This window comes from Neomonachus schauinslandi, chromosome 13 (genome assembly GCF_002201575.2).
Source record: "Neomonachus schauinslandi chromosome 13, ASM220157v2, whole genome shotgun sequence".
Lineage (NCBI taxonomy): Eukaryota > Metazoa > Chordata > Mammalia > Carnivora > Phocidae > Neomonachus > Neomonachus schauinslandi.
In genome coordinates, this window is record NC_058415.1 from 275,158 (window position 1) to 299,612 (window position 24,455).

General features: G+C 47.6%; 1 protein-coding gene across 2 annotated transcripts in view; it reads right to left on the minus strand.

Annotated features, from left to right (window-relative positions):
* Positions 1-5,716: 5,716 nt before the first annotated feature.
* IARS1 (isoleucyl-tRNA synthetase 1) overlaps positions 5,717-24,455 on the minus strand; it is a 68,814-nt gene continuing 50,075 nt past the window's right edge. For both annotated transcript variants that reach the window (XM_021694327.2, XM_021694325.2), the window contains exons 27-34: positions 21,856-21,968; positions 19,646-19,741; positions 18,589-18,765; positions 17,635-17,740; positions 13,818-13,943; positions 12,248-12,391; positions 11,484-11,636; positions 5,717-6,210 (exon numbers count right to left, since the gene is read on the minus strand). In XM_021694327.2, the coding sequence (XP_021550002.1) occupies positions 6,128-6,210; positions 11,484-11,636; positions 12,248-12,391; positions 13,818-13,943; positions 17,635-17,740; positions 18,589-18,765; positions 19,646-19,741; positions 21,856-21,968 (998 nt within the window). In that variant the 3' untranslated portion in view covers positions 5,717-6,127. The remainder of the gene's footprint in view (positions 6,211-11,483; positions 11,637-12,247; positions 12,392-13,817; positions 13,944-17,634; positions 17,741-18,588; positions 18,766-19,645; positions 19,742-21,855; positions 21,969-24,455) is intronic.

Consider the following 24,455-nt stretch of genomic DNA (forward strand, 5'->3'; position numbering starts at 1 on the left):
CCTCCCTCCCTCCCTCCCTCAAATAAAATCTTCAAAAAATTTTAAAAATGAAAAAAAATTAAAATCACTGGAATAATGGGTAGAGTCATATAGATGTTCCTAGTTCTATTAGGTCAAAAGGAAGGAGGACAAGAACAGAAAGAAGACAAGCCTTCAAAGAAACTTGCTGTTTGGTCTACAGTCAATATGAAGGGGTGACCTTTGGAGCCACAAAGAAAGATTAAATCGTAGTTGATTATGCTTGTTCCTCAAGGAGTCAGTCTCACTGAGCAGTAGTAAGCAACAACTCACATGTCCACATAGAGCATCAGGTCCCTGAAAAAGCCTTCTTCCAGTTCCTCGGGTTCTCCCACCAAAGACACAGACATGTCCCCACTGTTTGAGGATAAGAACATCTACCCACTATAAGAGCAGAGAAGGACTCCTGGAGAGAAATGGGGAGTATTCCTTGCTAAAGGAGCTGAGACTGCAGAAAGATGGTTTTGGGTTTATGACACCCATCGCTGTGTTTTTCCAGCCATGGGGCTCCAAACCATTTCGCCTTCCTCTTACCACTTCCCAGACTTCTCCTTTGGTTGTCTTTAGTTATGCCCATGGTTTATAGTGGTTCTGACTCAGAGGAGCAAGTAGAAACAGGTCTGTTCAGCTTAAAAAACCTGCTGGACTGTTTTCCAAATCAGTGGTCCCGTTTCACGTGATCAGCAGCAGCACATCCTTACCCACACACCATGCGGGCAGACTTCTAACTTCTAGCCGTTCTTGTGGGTGCATGACGATTCTCATTGTGGCTTTAATTTCCCATTTCCCTAATGACTGATGACGCCAAGCATCACTCATGTGCCTGATACCATTTGTGCACCTTCTCTGGTGGAATGTCTGTTCAGATCTTTTGCCAAATTAAAAAAACTGGGTTGGGGCGCCTGGGTGGCTCAGTCGGTTGGGCGACTGCCTTCGGCTCAGGTCGTGATCCCGGAGTCCCGGGATCGAGTCCTGGGTCGGGCTCCCTGCTCGGCGGGGGTCTGCTTCTCCCTCTGACCCTCCCCACTCTCATGTGCTCTCTCTGTCAAATAAATAAATAAAATCTTTTAAAAAAAAAAATAAATAAATAAATAAAAAATAAAAAAGACTGCAGATATATTGAGAGATTGTACCTACATCTAACGAGGTTAAGATACCTCCTTACTTGTTATTAAAAGAGTCCATCTAGGGCGCCTGGGTGGCTCAGTCGGTTGGGCGACTGCCTTCGGCTCAGATCATGATCCTGGAGTCCCGCATCAGGCTCCCTGCTCAGCGGGGAGTCTGCTCCTCCCTCTGACCCTCCTCCCTCTCATGCTCTCTGTCTCTCATTCTCTCTCTCTCCAATAAATAAAATCTTTAAAATAAGTAAATAAATAAATAAAAATTAAAAAACTGGGTTGTTTGTCTTATTAGTGAGTTCTAAGAGCTCTTTATATAAGATACAAGTCTAGATGTTTTGCAAATATTTTATCAGTCTGTGAATTGCCTTTTTATATATACGACACCTTTTGAAGAACAAGTTTTTGATTTTTTAAGTCTTTAATTTTTTTTTTAAAGATTTTATTTATTTGACAGAGAGAGACACAGCGAGAGAAGGAACACAAGCAGCAGGAGTGGGAGAGGGAGAAGCAGGCTTCCCGCCGAGCAGGGAGCCCGATGCGGGGCTCGATCTCAGGACCCTGGGATCATGACCTGAGCCGAAGGCAGATGCTTAACGACTGAGCCACCCAGGCGCCCCAAAGTCTTTAATTTTCAAGCCTGATTTATTTATATTTTCTTGTGTAGTTTGTGTGTGTGTGTGTTTTAAGATTTTATCTTCATTTGAGAGCGAGAGAGGGAGAGCAAGCAGGGGAGGGGAAGAGACAGAGGGAGACAGAATCTCAAGCAGACTCCTTGCTGAGCAGGGAGCCCAATGTGGGGCTTGATCCCAGGACCCTGAGATCATGACCTGAGCCGAAATCAAGAATTCGATGCTTAATCGACTGATCCACCCAGGCACCCCAATTTGTGCTTTCTGAGACCTATTTGAGAAGTATTTGCCTCGACCACCGTGTATTAGTCTCCTATTGCTACTGTAATAAATTATCACAAACTAAGCAGCCTAGGACGACACGAGCTTACTACTTCACAGCTGATGTCTGATGTGCTTGGACGATTCCTTTGCTGAGTCTCACAAGGGCCCAGACTGAGGTGTCCACTAGCTTGGCTCTTAATGAGGCAGAGTTCCCGGGAAGAACTGTTTCTAAGGCTGGCCAGAGTACCGGCCAGTTCCGGCTCCTTCCTGCTGTAGGACTGTGGCCCATTTCCTTGGGGGCTGCCATCTGGGGCGACCGAAGCCCCTAGAGGCCTCGCCCCATCTCGCACTGGGCCCCCACCTCAGACAGCCAACAAAGGCACAGCAAATCCTTGCTTGGAATCTCTTACCCCTTCTGCCAATTTCTCTGGTCTCCAGTGAAATTCTCTGCTTTTAAAGGTTCCTGTGATTAGATTGCCCCCCCACCTCCCAAATCAGGATAATCTCTTTAATAATAAAGCCTATAACCTTAATTATATCTGCAAAGTTTCTTTAGCATCTACTATATTTGTAGGTTCCAGGGATTCAGGTGTAGGTATTTTGGGGGAGGTATTCTACTTATCCCACCAGGTCGCCAAGATTTTCTCCTGTTTCCTTACAGAAAATGGATCAATTTTAGCTGTTACATTTAGTTGTCTGTTAACATACATTTACTGTGGTAAAGTACACGTTATCTGTTATATTTTGAGTTAATTTTTGCATATGGAGAGATATAGGTTGAAGTTCTATGTAAATGTCTATGACCATCTACTTGTTCCAATATCATTTTGGGGAAAAGATTATCCTTTTCCCATTGATGTCTTTGGCATCATTTAAAAAAAAATCAATTGAAAATACGTGTGTAGGTCTGTTTCTGGATTCTCTACTCTGTCCTGATGATCTGTTTATTATCTTTATGCTGATTCCATAGTCTTAATTATTATAGTTTTAGAAGTCTTATAATCAGATTAAGTCCTCCAACTTTTTAGTTCTCTTTGAAAGTTTATTTGGCTTTGGGGCGCCTGGGTGGCTCAGTTGGTTAAGCGACTGCCTTCAGTTCAGGTCATGATCCTGGAGTCCCTGCTCAGCAGGGAGTCTGCTTCTCCCTCGGACCCTCCCCCATCTCATGTGCTCGCTCTCTCTCAAATAAATAAATAAAATCTTTAAAAAAAAAAAAAGAAAGTTTATTTGGCTTTTAAATCCTTTGCGTTTCCATATTTTATTTTATTTTATGTTAAGATTTTATTTCTTTACGAGAGAGAGAGAGAGCACAGAGGGAGAGGGAGAAGCAGACTCCCGCTGAGCAGGGAGCTCCACGTGGAGCTTGATCCCAGGACCCTGAGATCATGACCTGAGCTGAAGGCAGACGCTCAACCGAGTCACCCAAGCACCCCATCCATATAATTTTTAAATTAGCCTGTTAATGTCTATGAAAAAAATCCTGCTGGGATTTAAAAGAAACTTTATTTTAAATTCCAGTAGTTAACATACAGTGTAATATTAGTTTCAGGTGTACAATATTCTGATTCATCACTTCCATACATCACTTGGTGCTGCTCATCACGAAGGTGCACGCCTTCATCCCCATTACCTACTTCCCCCCCACCCCCCACTGCCCTCCCCTCTGGCGACAGTGTGTTCTCTGTAGTTAAGAGTCTGTTTCTTGGGGCGCCTGGGTGGCTCAGTCGTTAAGCGTCTGCCTTCGGCTCGGGTCATGATCCCAGGGTCCTGGGATCAAGCCCCGCATCGGGCTCCCTGCTCAGCCGGGAGACTGCTTCTCCCTCCCGCTTGCCCTGCTTGTGTTCCCTCTCTAGCTGTCTCTCTCTGTCAAATAAATAAATAAAATCTTAAAAAAAAAAAAGAGTCTGTTTTTTGGTTTGTCTTTATTTTTCCCCCATTTGCTTGTTTTTTCTTAAATTCCACGAGTGAAATCATATAATATTTGAATTTGTCTATTTCACTTAGCATAATATTCTGCTAGAATTTTGTTTGAGATCACCTTGAATCTATACATCAATTGGGGAGAATTGTCAATATTGAGTCTGTGGATCCATGACCTTGTTATGAACTGAATTGTTCCTCAAACCTCATGTTGCAGCTCTAACCCTCTGGTCTGTGATAGTTTCTCAGACATTCCTTGTTTGTGATGAGCTTGACAGTCTGGAGTCAGGTACTGTGTGGAATGTCTCTCAATGTGGGTTTGTCTGAGATTTTCCTCATGGTTAGACTGGGGGCCGCAGAGCCATTCTCATCATACCGAAAGCATACAGTACGGTGGCCGATGCTAACTTCTGTCACGTGGGAAGTAGGTCACCAAGCGCCGCCCACTCCTAAGGAGTGGGGACTTAGGGTGCACCACCTGGAGGGGGAGTATCTACAGAGTTGTTTGTTACTTCTCTCTCAGTCATTGATACCAGTATGGACTCATGGAAATTTATTTTATACTTTGGATTTTAATCCAATACAAAATTATTTTTTTGCTCAAATTGTTCCAGCTTTGGGCAGTGGGAGCTCTTTCAGGCTGGCATCTGTCCCTTTGACATTAAATATACCTCAAAATTGTGGTAACAGATACCTAACATTTACCACCTTAACCACTTTTACGGAACCGTTTAATAGTGTTAACTATATTCACAGTTGTGAAAAAACCTCTAGAACTTCTTAATCTTGCAAAACAGAAACCGTTCCACTGAACAAGTCCCCCTTCCCCACCCTGCTGCAGCCGAGGTTGCTGGATTCCTCTGGGGACCTCACAGACGTGGGATCTTGGAACACTTCTCTGTGCTTGTTTCACTCGGTGCAGTGTCCCCAAGTTGCATCCTTCTCTTCAGAGACTGCTGGTCAACTGTGCGTATATACTAGATAAATAACGCTGCGGTGAGGCTGGGTGTGCTGAATCTCTTTGAGATCCGGGCTTCAGTTCTTTGGGGGTATAGATCCAGGTTGCCAGATCACTTTTCATTTTTTGAGGAACCTCCATACCGTTTTCCACAGCGACCACATTATACGTTCTCACCAACAGTGCACAGGTGTTCCAATTTCTCTGATCCTGACCAACACCTGTTCTTTTTTTTTTCCCCTTCAACTTTGTGGAGTTGAAATGCATTAATTGTAGCAGCCAGAGACGTACCATTCCGTTCCCCTCCAGGAGACCCTGACACAGGAGAATGGTAGACAGCCTCCTGCCAGGGCCCTTCCTTAGACCGACCGAGGCGTTTGTGCTGCAGCTACCCTGTCCCCTGGCGGCACCCAGCCACGGACTGACCAAGGCGGGCGGGCGAAGCCAGGTCATGTCTGCCCACCTCGACTTTTTCCACGAGGAAGCCCAGCCTGACCAGGACGTTCCCAGGTTGCCCTGCAGGCTGGGCTTTTTCTAATCAACCCTCCCTCCTTCCTCTTCTCTGTCCACACGGGCCTGCCCCCTCCCTTTACCCCTCATTGTGTTTCCCCCAATAAACTCCTGCAGCTGATTTTGTCTTGGCATCTGCCTCTTTGACACACAGGATTTTGGGAAGAAGTGAAATTAGATGTTTAGCCCACTGTCTTAAGAAAGAAGTCACTATGAAGTTTTTGTGTTCTTTAAAGATTACACATTTCAAGTTTCATTTGACTATGGGAAAATAAGTTACTTCTAACACATTTATTATCTGAGAGAAAATTTATTTATTCTAATTTACTGAAACTTAAAATATTCCATCAAATTACCCAGGAAAATCCAGGTAGCAGAAATATTTAACACATTTCTTCAGGACATCTCAAACAAGTTTTAAAAGGCCACAGAATGATCTATAAATCTGCCACTGAAATCACTTCCATGTTGTGCAAGTGCAGAAGTGAGCAGAGGTGCAGTCTGCCCTCCCTGTGGCTGCGTGGGAGTTCAGGTTACGTGTAAGTATGACTGTGAGGTGCCAAGTCACCTGAGGAATCATCCCCATTTCAATTGTGGACCCAAAGCAGCAAATCATACGTGCCCCAGAAGGGAACATCTTCCATGTGTGTGTGGGGGGACAGGCACGTGCCAGGGGAAGGCCGACTCCGCCACATGGGGGACGAATGTTAGAAGTCTGCCGTCGTCGGTAATACAGAAACATACACAGTCTTCATGTTCAAAGTCTTCATGGGGATTTCTTCCGTAATTTCTAGAATGGGAAGATAAAAAAAAAAAAAATGTTCTACCTGTTCTGTATATTTAAAAACTGTTGACTGTGGATAGGATCTGGCCTCACCCTAAGGAGTCTGGTCTTTGTCCCATCTCCTAGGGGACCCTCTAGACCCTTGGGACTTCGTGGGTGATGGGAGTGTTTTGTTTATGGTGGGCCCTGAATACCCCTCATAGTTTTTGCTAATGAGGTGACTCACGTGACTTAGGGCAGAAGCTTTCAGTCGCGTAGTACGCCCGACAGTGCGGCCGGGTGGCCAATGAACCAGCTGTGGCAGGTAATGAAGCCACACTGCAAACTCTGGACCGCCCAGGCTTGGGGAGCTTCCCAGGTCGGCAACACACTGCGTATTACTGCCACACAGCGGGGCCAGAAGGAGGGAACACTGCCCATGACTCCTTGGGAGAGGGCAACTGGAAGCCCCATGTCTGGACCCCTCCCAGATTTGGTCCTCTGTACCTTTTCCTATAACCTAAGTTCAGTAGTTTCCAGTGAGTTCTGTAAATCCTGCTAGCAAATTACCAAACCCGAGGGTGATTTTGGGAAACCCACTGAACTTACAGTTGGCAGAAGTGACAGTGGTCTTGTGTGGCCTCTTCCCTGAGTTTGTCAAAGGCGCCTAACTCCCTACAGTTTGGGCGAAGTCTTGGGCAGACCTTCTGGAGGAATGCCCCTCAACCTAACTAGCCCTGCGTGCTGGCCCAGACATCTGCATACCCTGCCCCAAACAGGTGTTTCCTAGGCCCACAGAGAACCATCGTGGTCTCTAAATATTAACTCCCTACGGCAAGAGGAATCGCCGTGTTTGGGTCTGGGGAAGTATGAGGGCATGGTAAGCCTGTAACATCTTACGAGGCCAGAACACACAGTTACCAAAACTGAAGGCTCGTGTAAGAGAATATGGGAGCTGATACAGCCAATGACAGATACGCTGAGCATCTAAAAGTATAAGACAAATGGAACTGATTAAAACACACTGAATAGAGGGCACCTGGGTGGTTCAGTGGGTTAAGCGTCTGCCTTCGGCTCGGGTCATGATATTAGGGTCCTGGGATCGAGCCCCCAGTCAGGCTCCCTGCTCAGTGCAGTCTGCTTTTCCCTCTCCCTGTGACCCTCATGCTCACGCTCTCCCTCTCTCAAAAAAAGTAAAATCTTCAAAACACACTGAATAGATAAAAACCCAAAACGAGAGAAAAGAAAACCTTAAAACGCTCTTTGCCCACTGGGGAGGCATTTTGCTTCGAGCAGACCTGAATTCAAAGGGAGGGACCAACATTCTCTACAAACAGCTCTCGTCCCAGCAGGAATACGACATCGCTCCTGAAGCTGCCTCTGTTGTAGATAACTACAGGGCCTGGAGATGATACTGAGCATCTCGTGAAACAAGCAGGAAGCCATTATGTGATCCTTCTAATGTACCAAATTAGTACTATTTTACAAAAGACAACACTGAGAGGAGAAACACAATGAAAATGAGGGTGGGCAGAGACACTGGGCTGGAAAGAGCCCCAGGCTTCTCGGGGATCAGACCACTGAGCCTTTGAGAGCTCAGGGCACGGAGAGGTCACATTGGGACCACAAGCAAGGCCTGCTTTGTGAGCCACGGGCAGAATCTCACAAACGTGGTGGTGCCCTGGTCAGTGTCCGCCAGGTGCCTTCACGAACACAGAACCAGAGACAACGATGCCTCTTCATGTCCACGGCTCGGCTGCCCCTGGGAACCAGCGCACGTGGGGGATAAGAAAGCGGAGGTAAGTTTCACCCACGCAGAACAAGACAGAAGAGCCAAGTATATTGCAGGCAAAGTGAAAGGAGCCTGCTGATGGGAGGACAGCCTGTGGACATCACTGGAGGCAGACAAGGGCCCAAACAGGCAGGATCTTGTGCGTCCAGAGATGATTCTGAAGCATTAGCTAATGGTGAGCCGTGGGGACTCTGAGCAGGGACACCATCAAGGGAGGAACACACCGGAGACAACTCTGGTAGAGGTGGACTGGCCGCTTCGACAGAGGATGGGGCCCTAAGCCAGTGAGGGTTGCAGACACAGGGAGCCTCTGAGAGCAAAGTGGAGGCACAGAGTTGTGTCTGGTTAGAGAGGAACCCGGGTACAACGGAGGCTTGAGTCTAACAACGGAGCAGAGAATTGTAAAGTGTAATAGAAAACATAAAAAAAAAAAGCTGAGCAAGGGAAGAAAATGAGGGAAATCTCTAGGCCAAAAATCATGAATCCCAAGATGTACCTGAACATTTCGGTTTTCTGTCGGTCCTGGTGGCCTAAAGCTTTGGCACTAAAGGTTATCAAAGTGAGACAAGGAAAATCCCTGGGGTCTACAGACTGGGAAGTCCAGTGAACCGTCCTCCCCACAAATGCTGGGGCCTCAAATAAGGAACCCACAGCAAGAGTGCATTTCAAACAGATCCCTCACCACCAAGAAGACAGTTAAGAGAATGCAGTGGGTCTGAGTCATGGCCTTCCAGAAGATATGCCCACGTTCTATTTCCCGGACACTGGCTGTGACCACAGAGGCTGAGGCCGGGGTGATGGGGTTACAAGTTCAGGACGCCTGGAACCACCAGAAGTGGGAAGAGGCAAAGACCAGATGCTGCCCTGGAGCCTCCAAAGAGGACGCCGCCCTGCTGACACCTGGCCTCTGGCCGCCAGAACCGAGAAGACACTTGGTGGTCTCATAGCCCCGGGCTTATGACAATCTGTCTGGTCAGCCTCAGCAAACCCTATGGAGAACCTGCCTTACTCAGCCTTGCTGTGGGCCAGGGACAGAGAGGACACAGCCCCATGAGGCTCTGGCCCTCGTGCTGTCCAAACAGTCTCTGTGGCCCCAAGTCACTGAGTTGAAATGGGCTTGGGTTGACAGCATCCCCAAACAACAACAGAGATGCTCCTTTACACGCAGCTTCAACAGAAACACCACCAACTGCTGTCGTCAGGATTCTAGAAACAACCAAAGGTTTACAGAAACCATGCGCATGCCACATCAAGAAAAAGGCAACTTGTGGTAGGAAGGTCTGTGGTTGTCCCACTTGGGCTTGGCTGCCCAGCCCTCCCAGCCCGAGGACCCCGTTGTCCCAGGAGGAACAGAGCAAAGGCACCGTGTGTGTCCTAACCCGACTGGGGGCCGTCTGGGGGGCCTGCAGAGGGTGCTTGTCTCCGTTTTGCCGAACCTGGAACTCAGCCAGGGAGGAAAATCGCAGGCATCGCTGGGAAATACTGTCAGGCAAACAACAAGCCCACAGCTGCTGCTGCTGGTGCAAGGTCGCAGATGCATCATGTGACAGAGGGCTTACAGTCGGGGGGGGAAGTTGAGGACGGCGCGATTCGGAAAGCCGCAAGCATGCCCAGGGCAGGATGCACACACAGAAAAGTGCCGGGAAGACCCCAAGCTTTCAATTCTGAACAAAATAAGAGCTTTTCTGGCCAAATCTGGCTGATGAGGGCCGAGCTGAGGGGCAGTGAAGACATCCCGAATAAACAAAAGCACCAGGTGTCCAGTACCGCCAGCGGGCCTTGGGCTGGGCAGCAAGGACGCTGATGGTAACCGCCACCTGATGCCGCATGTCTGGTTTATAACTCTATTTTCTGTTTTCTAGAGGATTTAAAAGACAAATACATAAAGCACAATTAAGAATTTATGTTTTGGGACACACGAAGCAGTTTCCCCAACAAGAATACAAACAGGGGCAGAGTTTTTGAAACTAAAGTCAAATTGGTATTGATTCAAATCAGACCGTTGTTAATTTAGGATGTTAACTGTAATCCCTGTGGTAAACACTAAGAAAATAGCAAAAGAGAAATACACAAAAGGAAGTGAGAAGGGAATTGAGATAGTGCGCCTACAAAAAAAAAAAACAACCAACTGGACACCCAAGGAGGAGGCAATTTAGGAGGACACGAGGGAGAAAACAGGTGTAAGACTTCCAGAACAAAAATCCCAGCAAAATGGCACAAGTCCTTCCTGATTAGTAAGTACATTTTTTTTTAAACCAGGGCCTAACCAGCCTGGAGGAAGGGATGTACCAGGTCCGGCCCTGCCAGGCCCTCTCTCACCAGAGGAAGAAACAGAGAAGCTGGGGTCATGGCCCAGGGACACAGGGTCCCTGGAGACTGAGCACTAATCACACAGCTATAGAACAAGTCCCATCCCCTGTGGGCTCCTACAGGACAATAACAGGGTTAGAGCCGGAAGACGCAGAAGCATGGACACCTCTGATGCCAGACAGACATACAGCCTCACCCCAACTTTTCACCTCAGGTCATGTGCCCCAATACCTCGTGTCAGACTGTCAACAACAAGCTACAAGGCATCCTGAAAGGCAAGAGAACCACTGTAGGGTGAGACACAGCGATCTTCACACTAGGCGCAGATGCAGCAGAGCGGCAGGGATGAATCACCAGGGTTCACACACCAAGGCTCTAGCGGGTGAAGGAGACGCACTTGGGGACTGATGGGCAGTGTGCGCACAGAGGTGGGTGTTCTGAGACGGAGTGAAGAAGCTCTTTTACCAAAACACGTACACCAGGGTATAGCACATTCAAACTGCAGAGAACCAAAGACAAGACATAACTTTGGGCACTTTTTCACCAGCACTGAGGTGCCAGATCCCGTCAGAGCATCCAGCAGACCCAGGCTGCAGGGCTGAATGAACAAACAGGTTTGAGTTATGGTGACGGGAGGGATGGCCACACACAGAGAAGCTGTTTGGAGAAAGGGCTCCAGGAGCAGCCACGCGATGGGGAGCGCCCTAGCGTGTGACAGGGATGAAGGAAGAGAATGGGGCTGATGGGGCCGGCAACTCTGGGACGCTGAGACCAGAGTGGGTTTGGGGAGAGGCACACGAGCCAGGGGCCGCCGCCGTCCCCTTCCCGAGTGACAGGGCTCTCCGCTCTTGGGCACTCGCTGAGAAAAAGCCTGCAGGCATGCCCTGCACGCGGTGGAGGCGGCAGCACAACGCCAGATACGAGCTTCCCACGAGCTGCTGTTTTACAATATTGTCATCGTTCGATCCTTGGGGAAGAGAATGATCTTAGAATAAGCAAACAATGCTAATTTATCTAGAAGCATGTGTTTCTAATTGCTTACCAATATACTTTTAAGGTTATTTTCAAAAGTGAAAAGCAATCATCCTTTTAATTAATTTAACACTGTAGTATGGCAAATTTCTGGAGAAAGGGGAAAAAAAAAAAAGACACCAGAAAACCAGAAATGAAGCAGATGTAACACAATCTGTCACCTCACCGTGTGTCTGAGTCTCGTTCAGAAACAGCTTGAGCTTCCTGCTGCGAAGGCCAAACACCTTGGCTGCCTCATACAGAAGGCCCTGGTGAGTGAGTCCGTTCTGCCCACGTGGGTTTTCCAGCAGGAGCGTGCCCACCGTTCCTTTCACACACTCTGCGGAAGAGACCACCGCTGGGTCAGGTCCTGAGAGCGCACCCCCCTCCCTGCCCCCCACTGGCCGCCGGCCCCTGTGCAGAGTGGAGGCTCCAAGAGCCCGCAGGGCCCAGAGAGCTGGGCATCCAGTCTGCAGAGGGGAAAGGGCAGGGAAAACGGAAATCCCAACAGGTATAAAGGCCCGCAGCTGGGGAAGAGATACTCCGTAAACACATGCTGTGCACGGTGAGGGCCCAATATATCAAGGAAAAATAAATATCCATCTAGTCTGCTGACCGAGGCATAGATGTGTACAACAGATTTCAAAACACTTTCCAGGGAAAAAAATTAAGGCAAAAAACATTTAAGTGGCTCGGCACTTAGTTCCACTTCATCTGACAATAATGTTTATGTGCCAGTTTACCCCATCTCCTGACTCTGCCGATGGAGGGTGTTTCCACATAAACACACCAAGAGAAGCAAGCCTGCGTGTGCTCTCCATGGCAGATGGGAGTGCGCACCTTAAGGCACCACATCCGAGGCAGACCGTGAAAGGAAACCCCGACGCCAGCCCCCCACGACCTGCTGGCCGCCGGCCGCCGGCGCAGGGTTGGCGGCCGGGGGAGGCGCACCTTGAGGGCCTGCGTTCAGGAGCTGCAGGTTGATGTAGTGGCAGAGCGCAGTGCTGGGGCCGTCCACCACAGCGGGGGCAGAACCCGCTCCCACTCTAAGTGTTTTCCCACTAAGACTCAGTAAGTCGGTCTGGTTTCGTATTTCTAGAAATAACAACAAAGAGAGCAATGACAAATCACTCTTGCAGGCTATATAGTGCAAAGCTGAAGTTATTCACTTGTTTCTCCTTAATTATTAAACTATCCTTTATCTTTGCAGTGATGCTTTCCACTTAATTTCTCTTTATCAAATGAGGCTTAAATGACGTGCAAATAGCAGATGTGAATGTTGCAAAACCACGTAATAGCAATAACAAAAATACATGGCAAATTGTTTTTTCTTTTAGTATTTTCCCTGATATTATAGATTCTCTTAAAATCTCCTACTTCAGAACACTAAACTTCGCTGTGAAAAGAAGCCTTATCCTAAAACATGGTAATTATAGTCAGAAGAAAACGGATCATTTGACTCAGGAACACATGTGAAAAACAGCAAGACAGAGGGAACACATGCAGATCTCATTGACCTAAAACTGAACACTGCTGAGGGTCGCAACCGTGGCTGGGACAGGTCCCCGGGGAACAGGGGCTGTAGGATCTCCACTCTGGACCCGCACCTGTGGCTCCCCAGAACTCCTCTGGGCCGGGTCACAAAGGGTGATGGCATCTGACACCGCGAGCCTGCCCTAGTCTCTGCCCATCTGGCGGCTCCTCCATCACAGCCCAGCAGCTCGCCTGTGTTTGTTGGCCAATTACATCTCTTCTTTTAGGCTATTTAGAATTTCCTGAAAATGAGCATCCAGATTCTTACTAAAGAGGGTGTACTCATCTTACATGGCTGCCATTAAGAATCACAAACGCGGGGCTTAGAGCAACAGAAACCTACTGGCTCTGATCCTGGAGGTGAGACGTCAAAATTGGGGTGTTGCGTGGGCCCTGCCCCCTTGGAAGCCTGCAGGGTGGCCCTCCCCATCCTCTTCCTAGCTCCTGGAGGTTCACAGACGTCTGCTTGCAGTTCCCCAATTCCAGCTCTGCTTTTGTCATCACATGGCTGTGTCCCTGTGTAGTCCTGGGAACATCCCTCTTATCTAATCACACTGGCAACAACCCTGTCTCCAAAGGTCACATTTGGTGGTATGCAGGGGAAGGACTTCAACATGTCTCTCTCTTAATTTAGGCTCGTCTTACTGAGGATCTGGGTCTAGTAAGACACAGACACTATGCTTGCTAAAGTCAAAGCACAGCAGGGCGTCTCTGAGGCCTGGACCCCAGCCCGTGGCCAACAGAGAGTAGACAGGACGGGAGGCTCCATCTCCTGAGGGGCACAGAGACGCTGTCCATCTGGGCAGGGATGAGGGCAGGTTCACAGTGTCAGATGCTGTCACCATCCCAGCAGGGGCACAGAGACACTGTGGCAGGGCTACTGAGGGCCGGGCCAATCCAGACTCAGGAGGAAGGCATGGCTGTGGAGCAGAACCAATATCAAATGACCCACTTTGCGTCAGAGGACAGCTCCCGACTTTCTACGTACCTGTGGCACCATGGAGGACAGCCAGCTCGGTATTTTTCACACCAAAAATACTAGTAATAACACTCTTCAGCTTTAAAAGGTCCAACCTGTTATCGCCTTTTGGATTTTCCAGAAGCAATACTCCACCTAAAGAACCACAAATATAAGTAAAACTGAAGGAAAAAGAAGTTAAATTTGAAAGAAAAATCCAGGAAAACGCCACTTATATGTTCCCTCTGGTCAACGTCTGCTCGTGTCTTTTCCCCACTGTCTAACTGGATCTTTTTTTTTTTTTTTAAAGATTTTATTTATTTGACAGAGAGACACAGGGAGAGAGGGAACACAAGCAGGGGGAGTGGGAGAGGGAGAAGCAGGCTCCTCGCCGAGCAGGGAGCCCCATACGGGGCTCGATCCCAGGACCCTGGGACCATGACCTGAGCTGAAGGCAGACGCTTAACAACTGAGCCACCCAGGCGCCCCTAACTGGATCTTTTTTAAACTGTGAATGGGGAGAGTTCTTCATGTACTTTGGACACACCTGGCGGGGGAAATGGTTTGTAAGGACCACCTCCTGCCTTGTAGCTCAAGCTTTCATCCTTTTCACAGGATCTTTCACAAAGCATAAATAAATAAATTATTGGTCGGACAACATACTCTATATGGTTTCAATCCCTAAATGTGTTGACGAGTTTTATGGCCCAGCCTACAATCCAGCTTGGTAAATGTCCTGTGGGAGCTTGAACAGAATGTGCATTCTGCTGCTGCTGGGTGAGCTGTTCCATTAATGTTCATTCAATTCTGGTTTTCTGTCTAGCTCTTCTATCGATTGTTGAAAGAGGTATATATTCATTTCAAACTGAAACTGAATTTTCTCATTCTCCTTTAAGGCTGTCAGTTCTCTCTTTTGTGGTTTGCAGCTCTGCTGTTAGGTGCATCCACATTTGGGATCTTTATGTTTTCCCTGTGGTTGACATTTGTAGCATTACTTAATGTCACTGGTGACTTTCTTTGCTATGAAGTCTACTGAAATGAACATAAACATTCTTGCTTTGTTTTTTAAAAATTTTTTAAAAAAGATCTTATTCATTTATTTGAGAGAGAACACACACATGGCGGGTGGCGGGGCAGAGAGGAGGGAGAAGCAAACACCCCACTGAGCAGGGAGTCTGATGCGGGCCTCGATCCCAGGACCCTGAGATCATGATCTGAGATGAAGGCAGACGTTTAACTGACTGAGCCACCCAGATGCCCCTTCTTGCTTTTTTTGATTAATGCTTGTATGGTATGTCTTTTTATTTTCAATCTAACTGTACTGTTATATTTGAAGACTTCCTTATATATTGCATATAGCTGGTAATGTGTTTTTCTAAGTCTGCCAATCTCTATTAGTTGGTCTATTTAGAACCGTTTATATTTAGTGTAATTTTTTTTTTTTTCAAAATTATATTTATTTGACAGAGAGAGCACACAAACAGGGGGAGTGGTAAGCAGAGGGAGAGGGAGAAGCAGGATCCCCACTGAGCAGGCAGCCCGACGTGGGCCTCGATCCCAGGATCTTGACCTGAACCAAAGGCAGACGCTTAACTGACTGAGCCACCCAGGCGCCCCTATTATTTTTTAAAAGTAATCTCTACACCCGAGGTGGAACTTGAACTCACAACCCGGCGATCAAGAGTCACATGCTCCCTCAAATGGGCCAGCCGGACCCCTCCCCCATTTAGTGTAATTACTGACGGTAAGCTTAAGCTTTCCCTCTTATTTTCTGCTTTCCACTTGTTCTGTTTTCTTTCTCTAGGCTCCCTGTGGGTTACATGAACATATTTTAGAACTCCCATTTTTATTTCTGTAGTGTTTTTGTGTGAATCTCCAGAACAGGCTGTTTTAGTGGTTGCACTAGGCGGTACCTCATATGCACATAACAACTTGCCTACTGGTGTTGGCATTTGACCAGTTTGAGGGAAGCACAGAAACCTGACCTCCCTTCCCTCACTTTGCTCTTCCCTACTTTCAATTTTCTTTTTTTTCTTTAAAGATTTATTTGACAGAGAGAGACACAGCGAGAGAGGGAACACAAGCAGGGGGAGCGGGAGAGGGAGAAGAAGGCTTCCCGCGGAGCAGGGAGCCGGACGCGGGGCTCGATCCCAGGACCCTGGGATCATGACCTGAGCCAAAGGCAGCCGCTTAACCATCTGAGCAACTCAGGTGCCCCTCTACTTTCAATTTCCTTAAGTATTTCTTGCATATACACTGAGATGTTATAGTTTTTGTTACAACCATCAAATAATTTAGAAAATTCAAGGAGAAAAGTCTGCTGAATTTACCTATATTTTGACTCTTTTTGTTGTTGTTTCTTCTGTCCTGATGTCCCTACATTTCTTCTTTTGTCATTTTCTTTGTTTTAAGAATTTCCTCTACCTATTCTTTTAGAATTAGTCATACTAACAATGAACTCTTTTAGTCTCCCTTCATTTAGGGATGTCTTGATTTTCCCTTCACCATGAAAGATATTTTGCTTGATACAGAGTTTTCGGTCGACAGTACTCCTCTTGTAGCATTCTGCCTTCTAGCCTCCAAAGTTTCTGACAAGAAATCCAATACTGGTCCAGTTGTTTTCCCCTGTAGGTTAGGGAGGCATACTCTCTCGCTGCTTTCAGGATGTCTTCTTTGTCTTCAGCTTTCAGAAGTCTGACTACGCCATGTCTCAATGTGAATTGAGTTTTTGGGTTATTGGGTATGGGGTTCTCTCGGCTTCTTGAATCTGTAGGTGTACATGTATTGCCAAATTTAGGAAGTTTTCAGCCATTATTTCTGATTACTTTTTCAGTCCTGTCGTTCCTTCTCTTTATCCCAGAATTCAGTGACAGAATATTAAACTTCTGTAAATATCCCATAGATCCTTAAGATTCTGTTCATTTTTTTCTGATTTTTAAAAAAAACTCTTTTCTTCAGACTGGGTAATTTCTATTGCTCTAGCTTCCATTTCACAGACTCTTTCCTGTCCCTTCTATTCTGCCGTTGTGCCCATCCACTGGGTTTTGTATTCTAGTCTTGTATTTATCAGTTTTAAAATCTTCATTTGATTCCTGATATCCACTTCTTAGCTGAGGCTTCCTATTTTCATTTGTTTCTTTTGTGTTTGTAATTGATCTGTGGAACATTTTTATTATGGCTGCTTTACATTCTGTCAGATAATTTTTTTTTTTTTTAAATAGGCTCCATGCTGGGGAGCCAAATGTGGGGCTTGAACTCAAAATCCTGAGATCAAGACCTGACCTGCCGAGGTAGGATGAAAGCCCCAGCTCACTGTGTGGGCTTCTCTGATACCACAAGGTGGTAGGGGCCTGAGGCTCCTGACAAAGGTCTAGCTCCCGACTTGGTCTTTGCCAGTGGGGCCAGTTTCTTCTGTTGTGTTTGGCTGGAATAGAACAAATACTGTCTAGAAGTTTTCTGTCTTGCTAGGCTGCGCCTCTCCTGGTTCTCTGTCTACAGAGAGCAGGATTTTGTTGGAGCATTTTTGTCTGCATTAGGCATTTCCAGGTTGCCGGCTTCTTCAGCTCCAAGTCTGGGATCTATGAGGCAAAAGGAAAAGCCAGCCCTTTTCTCTCCCCCATCACACCCAAGGTGTATGCTTGTACTTTGTGGGAAGAATAGGGAAGAACATGTCTACTCCATCTTCCTGGAAGTGCAAGTCCAATCATTTACTTTTGTGGATTCATTTTGATGGCAATTAGAAAGAGAAAGTTGTATGATTTTATTAATTCTCTTATAATAGTCTTAAAGACATTCACAGGTTTAACTAAAAAGCAAAGCACAAGCCATGGGATTAATTTACTCTTACCTTGCTCGCTGCCATTTGTACAGATGTTAAGATTGACATATGCACAAGCAGGACCAGGCAGGGATGATCCTCTGGTGATTGTAATTTCCAGGTCAGAACCCTTTAACTAAGCACATGAGAGCGTGGGACTGAGTAAGTGTGGCACTGACCAGTGTCACCAACTAACATAGCAGCTACTTCTCACACCTAGAGCTCTGTAGGATTCTGCGAGCATATTCAATCTCATCACTAAAACAGTCAAAAGCTTTGACTTTTCACGTTTCTCTTTTCACCTTGTTCTTTTAAAAACATGCAGAACAGAAAATGAAACCATCTTGTAACTTGCCCCACTGAAAAGACTAACAGTGACATCCAGCCCCTGCCTGTCTGTACCATCTGTCCCTTCTATAGAAAGGAGGAATGAAAAAAAGAAAGAAAGAAGGAATGAGACAAGGAATACATGGCAGAGTCAGTGACTGATACAGAAAGGAACTCCTTCCCCTATTATAAATGACCTATTTCTGAATCATGGCCAATATCTTCCATGTCCTGGTATCAGATTTTCATAGTTGCAACTAAAATGTGCCAACAAGAAATGAAACTGTAATTTTATGGAAAACCTACTACCATAAACGTCAACTGCTCTTCAAATCAACTGTTGTTTGCTTTGAACAGTCATTCCCAGAATCTACGACATCAACTTCTCTAGTTTCAGGAAAAGCAGGCCCACATAGCCCCTGGTCTCCCGGCAACCCTTACGTACCTCCTGGCTACCTTTCCCAGGAGAACTGCTGTGAGAACAGCTCCACCTTCCCTCCCTCTCCTCTCTGGACACCCCTCCCCAAACCCACCCAGTACTTCAGGACTGAGGACTATGCCAGTCACTACTGGGGGCAGAATATGAAGAGGTCACTCCACAAACAACGTAAAATCTAACCTTACATCTCTTCGCAGTTCAACAAACCCAGAACTCACCTGCGTTTCTTCTTGAATAAGGACTTTATCTGACATTGGAACTGGATACGGTTTCAAGGGAGCCTTTATAGTGGCAAATATGAACTCTGTGTGGCTTTCGATAACATTATTCAGATACTTCCCTTCAGACTTTGCTTTATAATAAACTGTTATTTCATCAGTTGGAACCAGATTGCACTGAAAGTACATACAGAAAATTTAAAAAGGAAGCACACTGTTAATCAAAACGTACGGTGATATTGAACAGGACTGATGACAGTCCTGTGCTGAATCATTATGGGAGCACACAGCCTCCTGCCCAATCCTCCTCTGAAACAAAGGAGTGACTGAGCAAAAACCCACTTACAAAACTCTGAACTGAGGTAGAGTTCACAAGCATTCCATTACCTGCTGAAAGTGGATTCCTGAGACCCAGAACTACAGGTCTCAGACACCTGGCCTGAGGAGGGAGGGTGGGAGCCCCCGCTCTGGTCAGTGTGAGGGAGCCTCTCCGCGGAGCTGGGGATGGGAGACCTTCCTTGGGTGGGGGAGCCTGTGCTCTGGTGGGAGGTGGGGAAGCCCCTCCTTGGGGTTGAGGGATGGGAGCTCCTGGCCCCCTCACCTGGTGGGGCAGGCAATAGGCTTGGGCCCCTGCCCTGGCTCCCAGCTCCCCAGTGAGGAAGAACCGCCCCTCTGTCCAGATCCAACAATGTCTCCCTGAGCTAGGAGCCCTTCCTCAGACACCCACTGTCCTCTCTGATGACTGCGCCAGTAAGGAGGGCTATCTATCCGGACGATTCTGTGGAAACCCTGGGGAACTGAAAGAGGTGGACAAGGGGGACAGGTTGGCTGAAAGTTCCTGGTCAGAGAAACAAAAGAGCCATGTCCAGCTTGGGGCAAACGAGTAGGGAGTGGAAGGGGCCCACTTTTCCTGCAGGGCACAATGTGAACAGACCATAAACTCAATTACAGCGGTTTATATTACCTGCCTCTCCTGTCCTACCCAACAACCAAAAAGCCAAACAACAACAACAAAAAACACGAAACAGTTGGCTTGTTCTTAATGTGACAAACTGACCTTTTTGCGAAGTTTCTGGATGCGATTGATGACCTCCCGAGCCACTCCTTCATCCACCATTGACTGGTCAGGGGTGACATCTAAGAGAACCAAAACCTGTAGGAATGAAGAGTGCATAGCACGACGATCAAACAAGGAGGAACAGTTATCTCAAACGCGGCACAATTGTACTTAAGTTAAATTCTGAGAAGTCTGTCATGTCGCACTAATTATTCTGAGCAAAGGAGACAAAATTAAGCTAGTTTCATTATGGTTCAGGTGCTTCTTTTAAGGAGCTATTCCTTCCACTGGTCCAGCGCCTCCTTTCCTTCTGCAGGGGCCGCTCCCAGGATTAGGAGCGGTGAGTCTCCCGTGTAACTGCTCTTCGTCTGTGTGACGGGCACTCGCTGCCCTTGCAGGAAGTGGGGTCGGGGCCACACAGCCCTTCACACCGCCAATGAGCCCGTGAGGGCCCCAGAGCAGCCCACTGTTTTCTTCAGCCAGGAGCCTTTGCAACCCTTAGTCCGTCAGTGTGATTCAAGACACGGTTTCTACAGGAGACCCCGACATGTTTGACAGGATTTAAACCGTCATCTTCTTCCCGACTTCATCTACTTCCTACGCCATTTGTCGTGAAGGACGTCGATGACGTAAAAATGCGGTGTTGCCACGGGCACAGACGTAGTGAGGACGTGGTGTGACCGCCCACAGACGGGGATACACTTGTAAGTCAAGCACCAGCTGCATGGATGTTTCTTTCTTTTCTTAAAGATTTTATTTATTTGTCAGAGAGCGTGAGCACAAGCAGGGGCAGTGGCAGGGGGGAGAGGGAGAAGCAGGCTCCCCGCCGAGCAGGGAGCCCGAAGTGGGACTCAATCCCAGGACCCTAGGATCATGACCTGAGCTGAAGGCAGATGCTCAGCTGACTGAGCCACCCAGGCGCCCCAGCAGGAACGTTTCTGAGGAAATTTTATCAGAAACTTGCTCTACTTCATGAGGGCAGAACTGGAGATGGGTGGCGAGGTGGGGCAGGGCCACCCCAGCCCACAGTACATGAACTGTGTCAGCAATCTCAGAAGACCAGGACACTTCCTTCATTGACTTCCTCAGGCTGGCCGCCATCAGGGTGTGGGCTCTTCACGCCGTCTGCCCACATGGAGCTCAGCCTACATCTAATTCAAGCCACTGCAAAAGGCTTGAGGAGTTTGAGGCTGGCCTTCCTCACATGGTACTCCCCACGTCCTGTGCACAGAGGAACTCCCACAAGCCCCCCACGCCCAACCTAGAGATCTTATGACCTGTCTGCCAGAAAAGTCTGGTCAAGAGCAAAGAGAGGGGGCGCGTGGGTGGCTCAGTCGTTAAGCGTCTGCCTTCAGCTCAGGTCATGGTCCCAGGGTCCTGGGATCGAGCCCCGCACCGGGCTCCCTGCTCGGCCAGGAGCCTGCTTCTTTCTCTCCCGCTCCCCCTGTTTGTGTTCTCTCTCGCTGTGTCTCTGTCAAATAAATAAATAAAATCTTAAAAAAAAAAAAAAAAGCAAAGAGAGATGCTCTGATCCATCACGACAAAAAGCACTGACCCCAGAATCCAAAACTGCTGCACATCCTCCTCCAGGATGTGCCTCCCCAACCTGACTCCACGCCAGGCTTCGGAAAGGAGCCCCTCTCTGTGCTCATTTCTACCAGATAACTTACCAAGCAGAAGAGTAAGAATTGGCTTACTTTTCTGTCTCTATGACTGGCTCATTCCTTGAAGGGTGGGGTTATGTCTTATTCATTTTTGTAGGACCCAACACTTAGGACAGTTGCAAGCAGAGGTCACAAAATGTCTATTTACGTATATGCTAAAGAAATGCGCATGTAGGGACGGGGTGCCTGGGTGGCTCAGTAGGTTAAGCATCTGCCTTTGGCTCAGGTCATGATCCCAGGGTCCTGGGATTGAGTCCCACATCAGGCTCCCTGCTCAGCGGGGAGTCTGCTTCTTCCTCCACCTCTCCCCCCTGCTTGTACTCTCTCTCAAGTAAATAAAATATTTAAAAAAAAAAAAAGAAAAGAAAAGAAATGCGCATGTTAAGAGCATACAATGGAGTAATTTAGTAAAGCCAATCTAAAATGAATATCTGGTTTATTGTACTCTGAGACCAGCTGTCAACACTCAGGAAAGGCACAGGCAAATTACCTTTTCCTCTTATGTTATCTTTTGGCAAAGAAACATTCTAGGGAAGAGAAAAATACCTGGGCATCCGAGTGCGCTTCGTATCGCGTCGTCCCTCCTATCATCTGATCAAAGGTGTACATGAGGCGGATGTCCTCTTCATGCAGCTCATGGCCTTCTACAACAATGGTTCCTGTTGCAGAAGCAACTGCCACTGTGAGTCAGCCCCTCCGCATCCTCCTCTTCACACCTCCCAGCTATAGCACATTATGCCAATTTTCACAGCATCAAGCTGCAGAGACTTCAAGAGGTCATGTTCTCCTGACTCATATCCTTTATACTTCCCCATACTGCCTTGAGGACAGTTAAACCACCAACGTCTCCCGTGTAAATGACTCCCCAGGTCCAAAGGCATGTGCATCCCCACCATAAACACAGAGCAGAGTGATGTACTGAAGACAGCAGGCTGCAGAGTCCAAGCGGACCCAGGCCCACCACTCACTGGCTGCAGGACCCCGGTGCTCCACTATCTGCTGAGCAGGGTGGGGCGAGGATGAAGTGAACAGGGTCAGGTTCTGGGCACCATCCTCCCACAGCAGGCAGAATGCATGAACGGGGGCGGGGGGGAGGGGGTGGCAGATGGCCATGCCTGTTGTCAGGGACGCCTGCTGTGGACATCCACAATGATCTTCCTGGTGTCAGCACTGGGCTGTCATTTTGACTATGTCACTCTGTTCTGAAAATTATTTTGCTTCCCATTAGCGCAGAAATCCACTCAGAAAGTAGTTTAGAAGCTGTAGGCCTTCGGTTTCAAATAAGGATTATTTCAAGAATTTTTAAATATTTGGGCCATCTGTTGAAACAGCTTAGATTTGTGATTTGAAGTTGGATCAAAGATTTTGTTAATTTAACAAATCAAGTTAAGTTAGCAAGGATTCAACTTTTAGTTGCTAGGCTTCTTACATTTTATCAAAAACGTGAGGACTCTCAGGGACATTTCTCTCAGTTCCCCGTAAGCACTCATCCGATTTCTGAGTCCTTCCATCTCTCTTCATGACAGCTCTGTGCTTATGATTTTCAACTTCAGAGGGAACCCTACCAACCAAACACCCTGTGCCCCAAAGTGGATGCACAGAATCAGGCAGCCATACTAAGACCCCAGAGCTGAGAATTCCCGGGCACCTGGAAAGTCCCCCAAAGGAGAGGAGAGAGGGGCTAAGTCCCCTTTCCTAACCTCCTCCTATTGTCCTAGACATTTCCTTCAGAGCACTTATCAAAACTACAACTGTTTCCACAAATCTTCAGTGTTGGCCAGTACCTCGAGGGTAAGGACAACGTCTGTCTCACTCATTTCTGGGATCCCAGGGCCAGCCAAACACAAGGGCTTTAAAAAGTATTTGCTGAATTGGTCCAAATCCAGTCTTGCCCAAATAAGGGACCAAACTATGAATTCTTCATGTCTTCAAGAAATCATGGTAAGTTCTGATCCAGTTCTCCCTTGAGGCAGCTCCAGACCTCATTACTAAGTCCCTTTCTCAAAATCAACTTTAATCTTTTCTGTTGAATGTATTCTAGTCTTCATTCGGACACCTCCAAACACCATGTTTCTTCTCCACAAGCAACATCCAGTAACAATGAATTCGATACCAGGGGCTCTGTGCTCTCTTCTCACTAGGGTGGTTTCTAGGCTCCTATTAGCATGTACAGAATTCAGTGCTAACCGAAGGTCCATCCATCTGGTTCAGTCATTCTACCTAGAAATCTAGCCCAAAGGAATCGATTGCACAGAACATTTACATGTGAAAATGCTCACTGCTGGGGTGCCTGGGTGGCTCAGTCGTCAAGCATCTGCCTTCGGCTCAGGTCATGATCCCGGGGTCCTGGGATCGAGCCCCGCATCGGGCTCTCTGCTCAGCGGGAAGCCTGCTTCTCCCTCCCCCCCACCCCCCCCTTGTTGTGTTCCCTCTCTCGCTGTCTCTGTCAAATAAATAAAATCTTAAAAAAAAAAGGGGGGGGGTCTGGGTGGCTCAGTCATTAAGCGTCTGCCTTCGGCTCAGGTCATGATCCCAGGGTCCTGGGATCGAGTCCCACATTGGGCTCCCTGCTCAGCGGGGAGCCTGCTTCTCCCTCTCCCACTCCCCCTGCTCTCGCTATCTCTCTCTGTCAAATAAATAAATAAAATCTTAAAAAATAAATAAAATGTCATTTTAGGGGCGCCTGGGTGGCTCAGTCGTTAAGCGTCTGCCTTCGGCTCAGGTCATGATCCCAGAGTCCTGGGATCGAGCCCTGCATCGGGCTCCCTGCTCCGTGGGAAGCCTGCTTCTCCCTCTACCACTCCCCCTGCTTGTGTTCCCTCTCTCGCTGTGTCTCTCTCTCTGTCAAATAAATAAAATCTTTAAAAAAAGAAAAAGAAGGGGCGCCTGAGTGGCTCAGTCGTCAAGCGTCTGCCTTCGGCTCAGGTCATGATCCCAAGGTCCTGGGATCGTCCCACATCGGGCTCCCTGCTCAGCGGGGAGCCTGCTTCTCCCTCTCCCACTCCCCCTGCTCTCACTATCTCTCTCTGTCAAATAAATAAATAAAATCTTAAAAAATAAATAAAATGTCATTTTAGGGGCGCCTGGGTGGCTCAGTCGTTAAGCGTCTGCCTTCGGCTCAGGTCATGATCCCAGGGTCCTGGGAT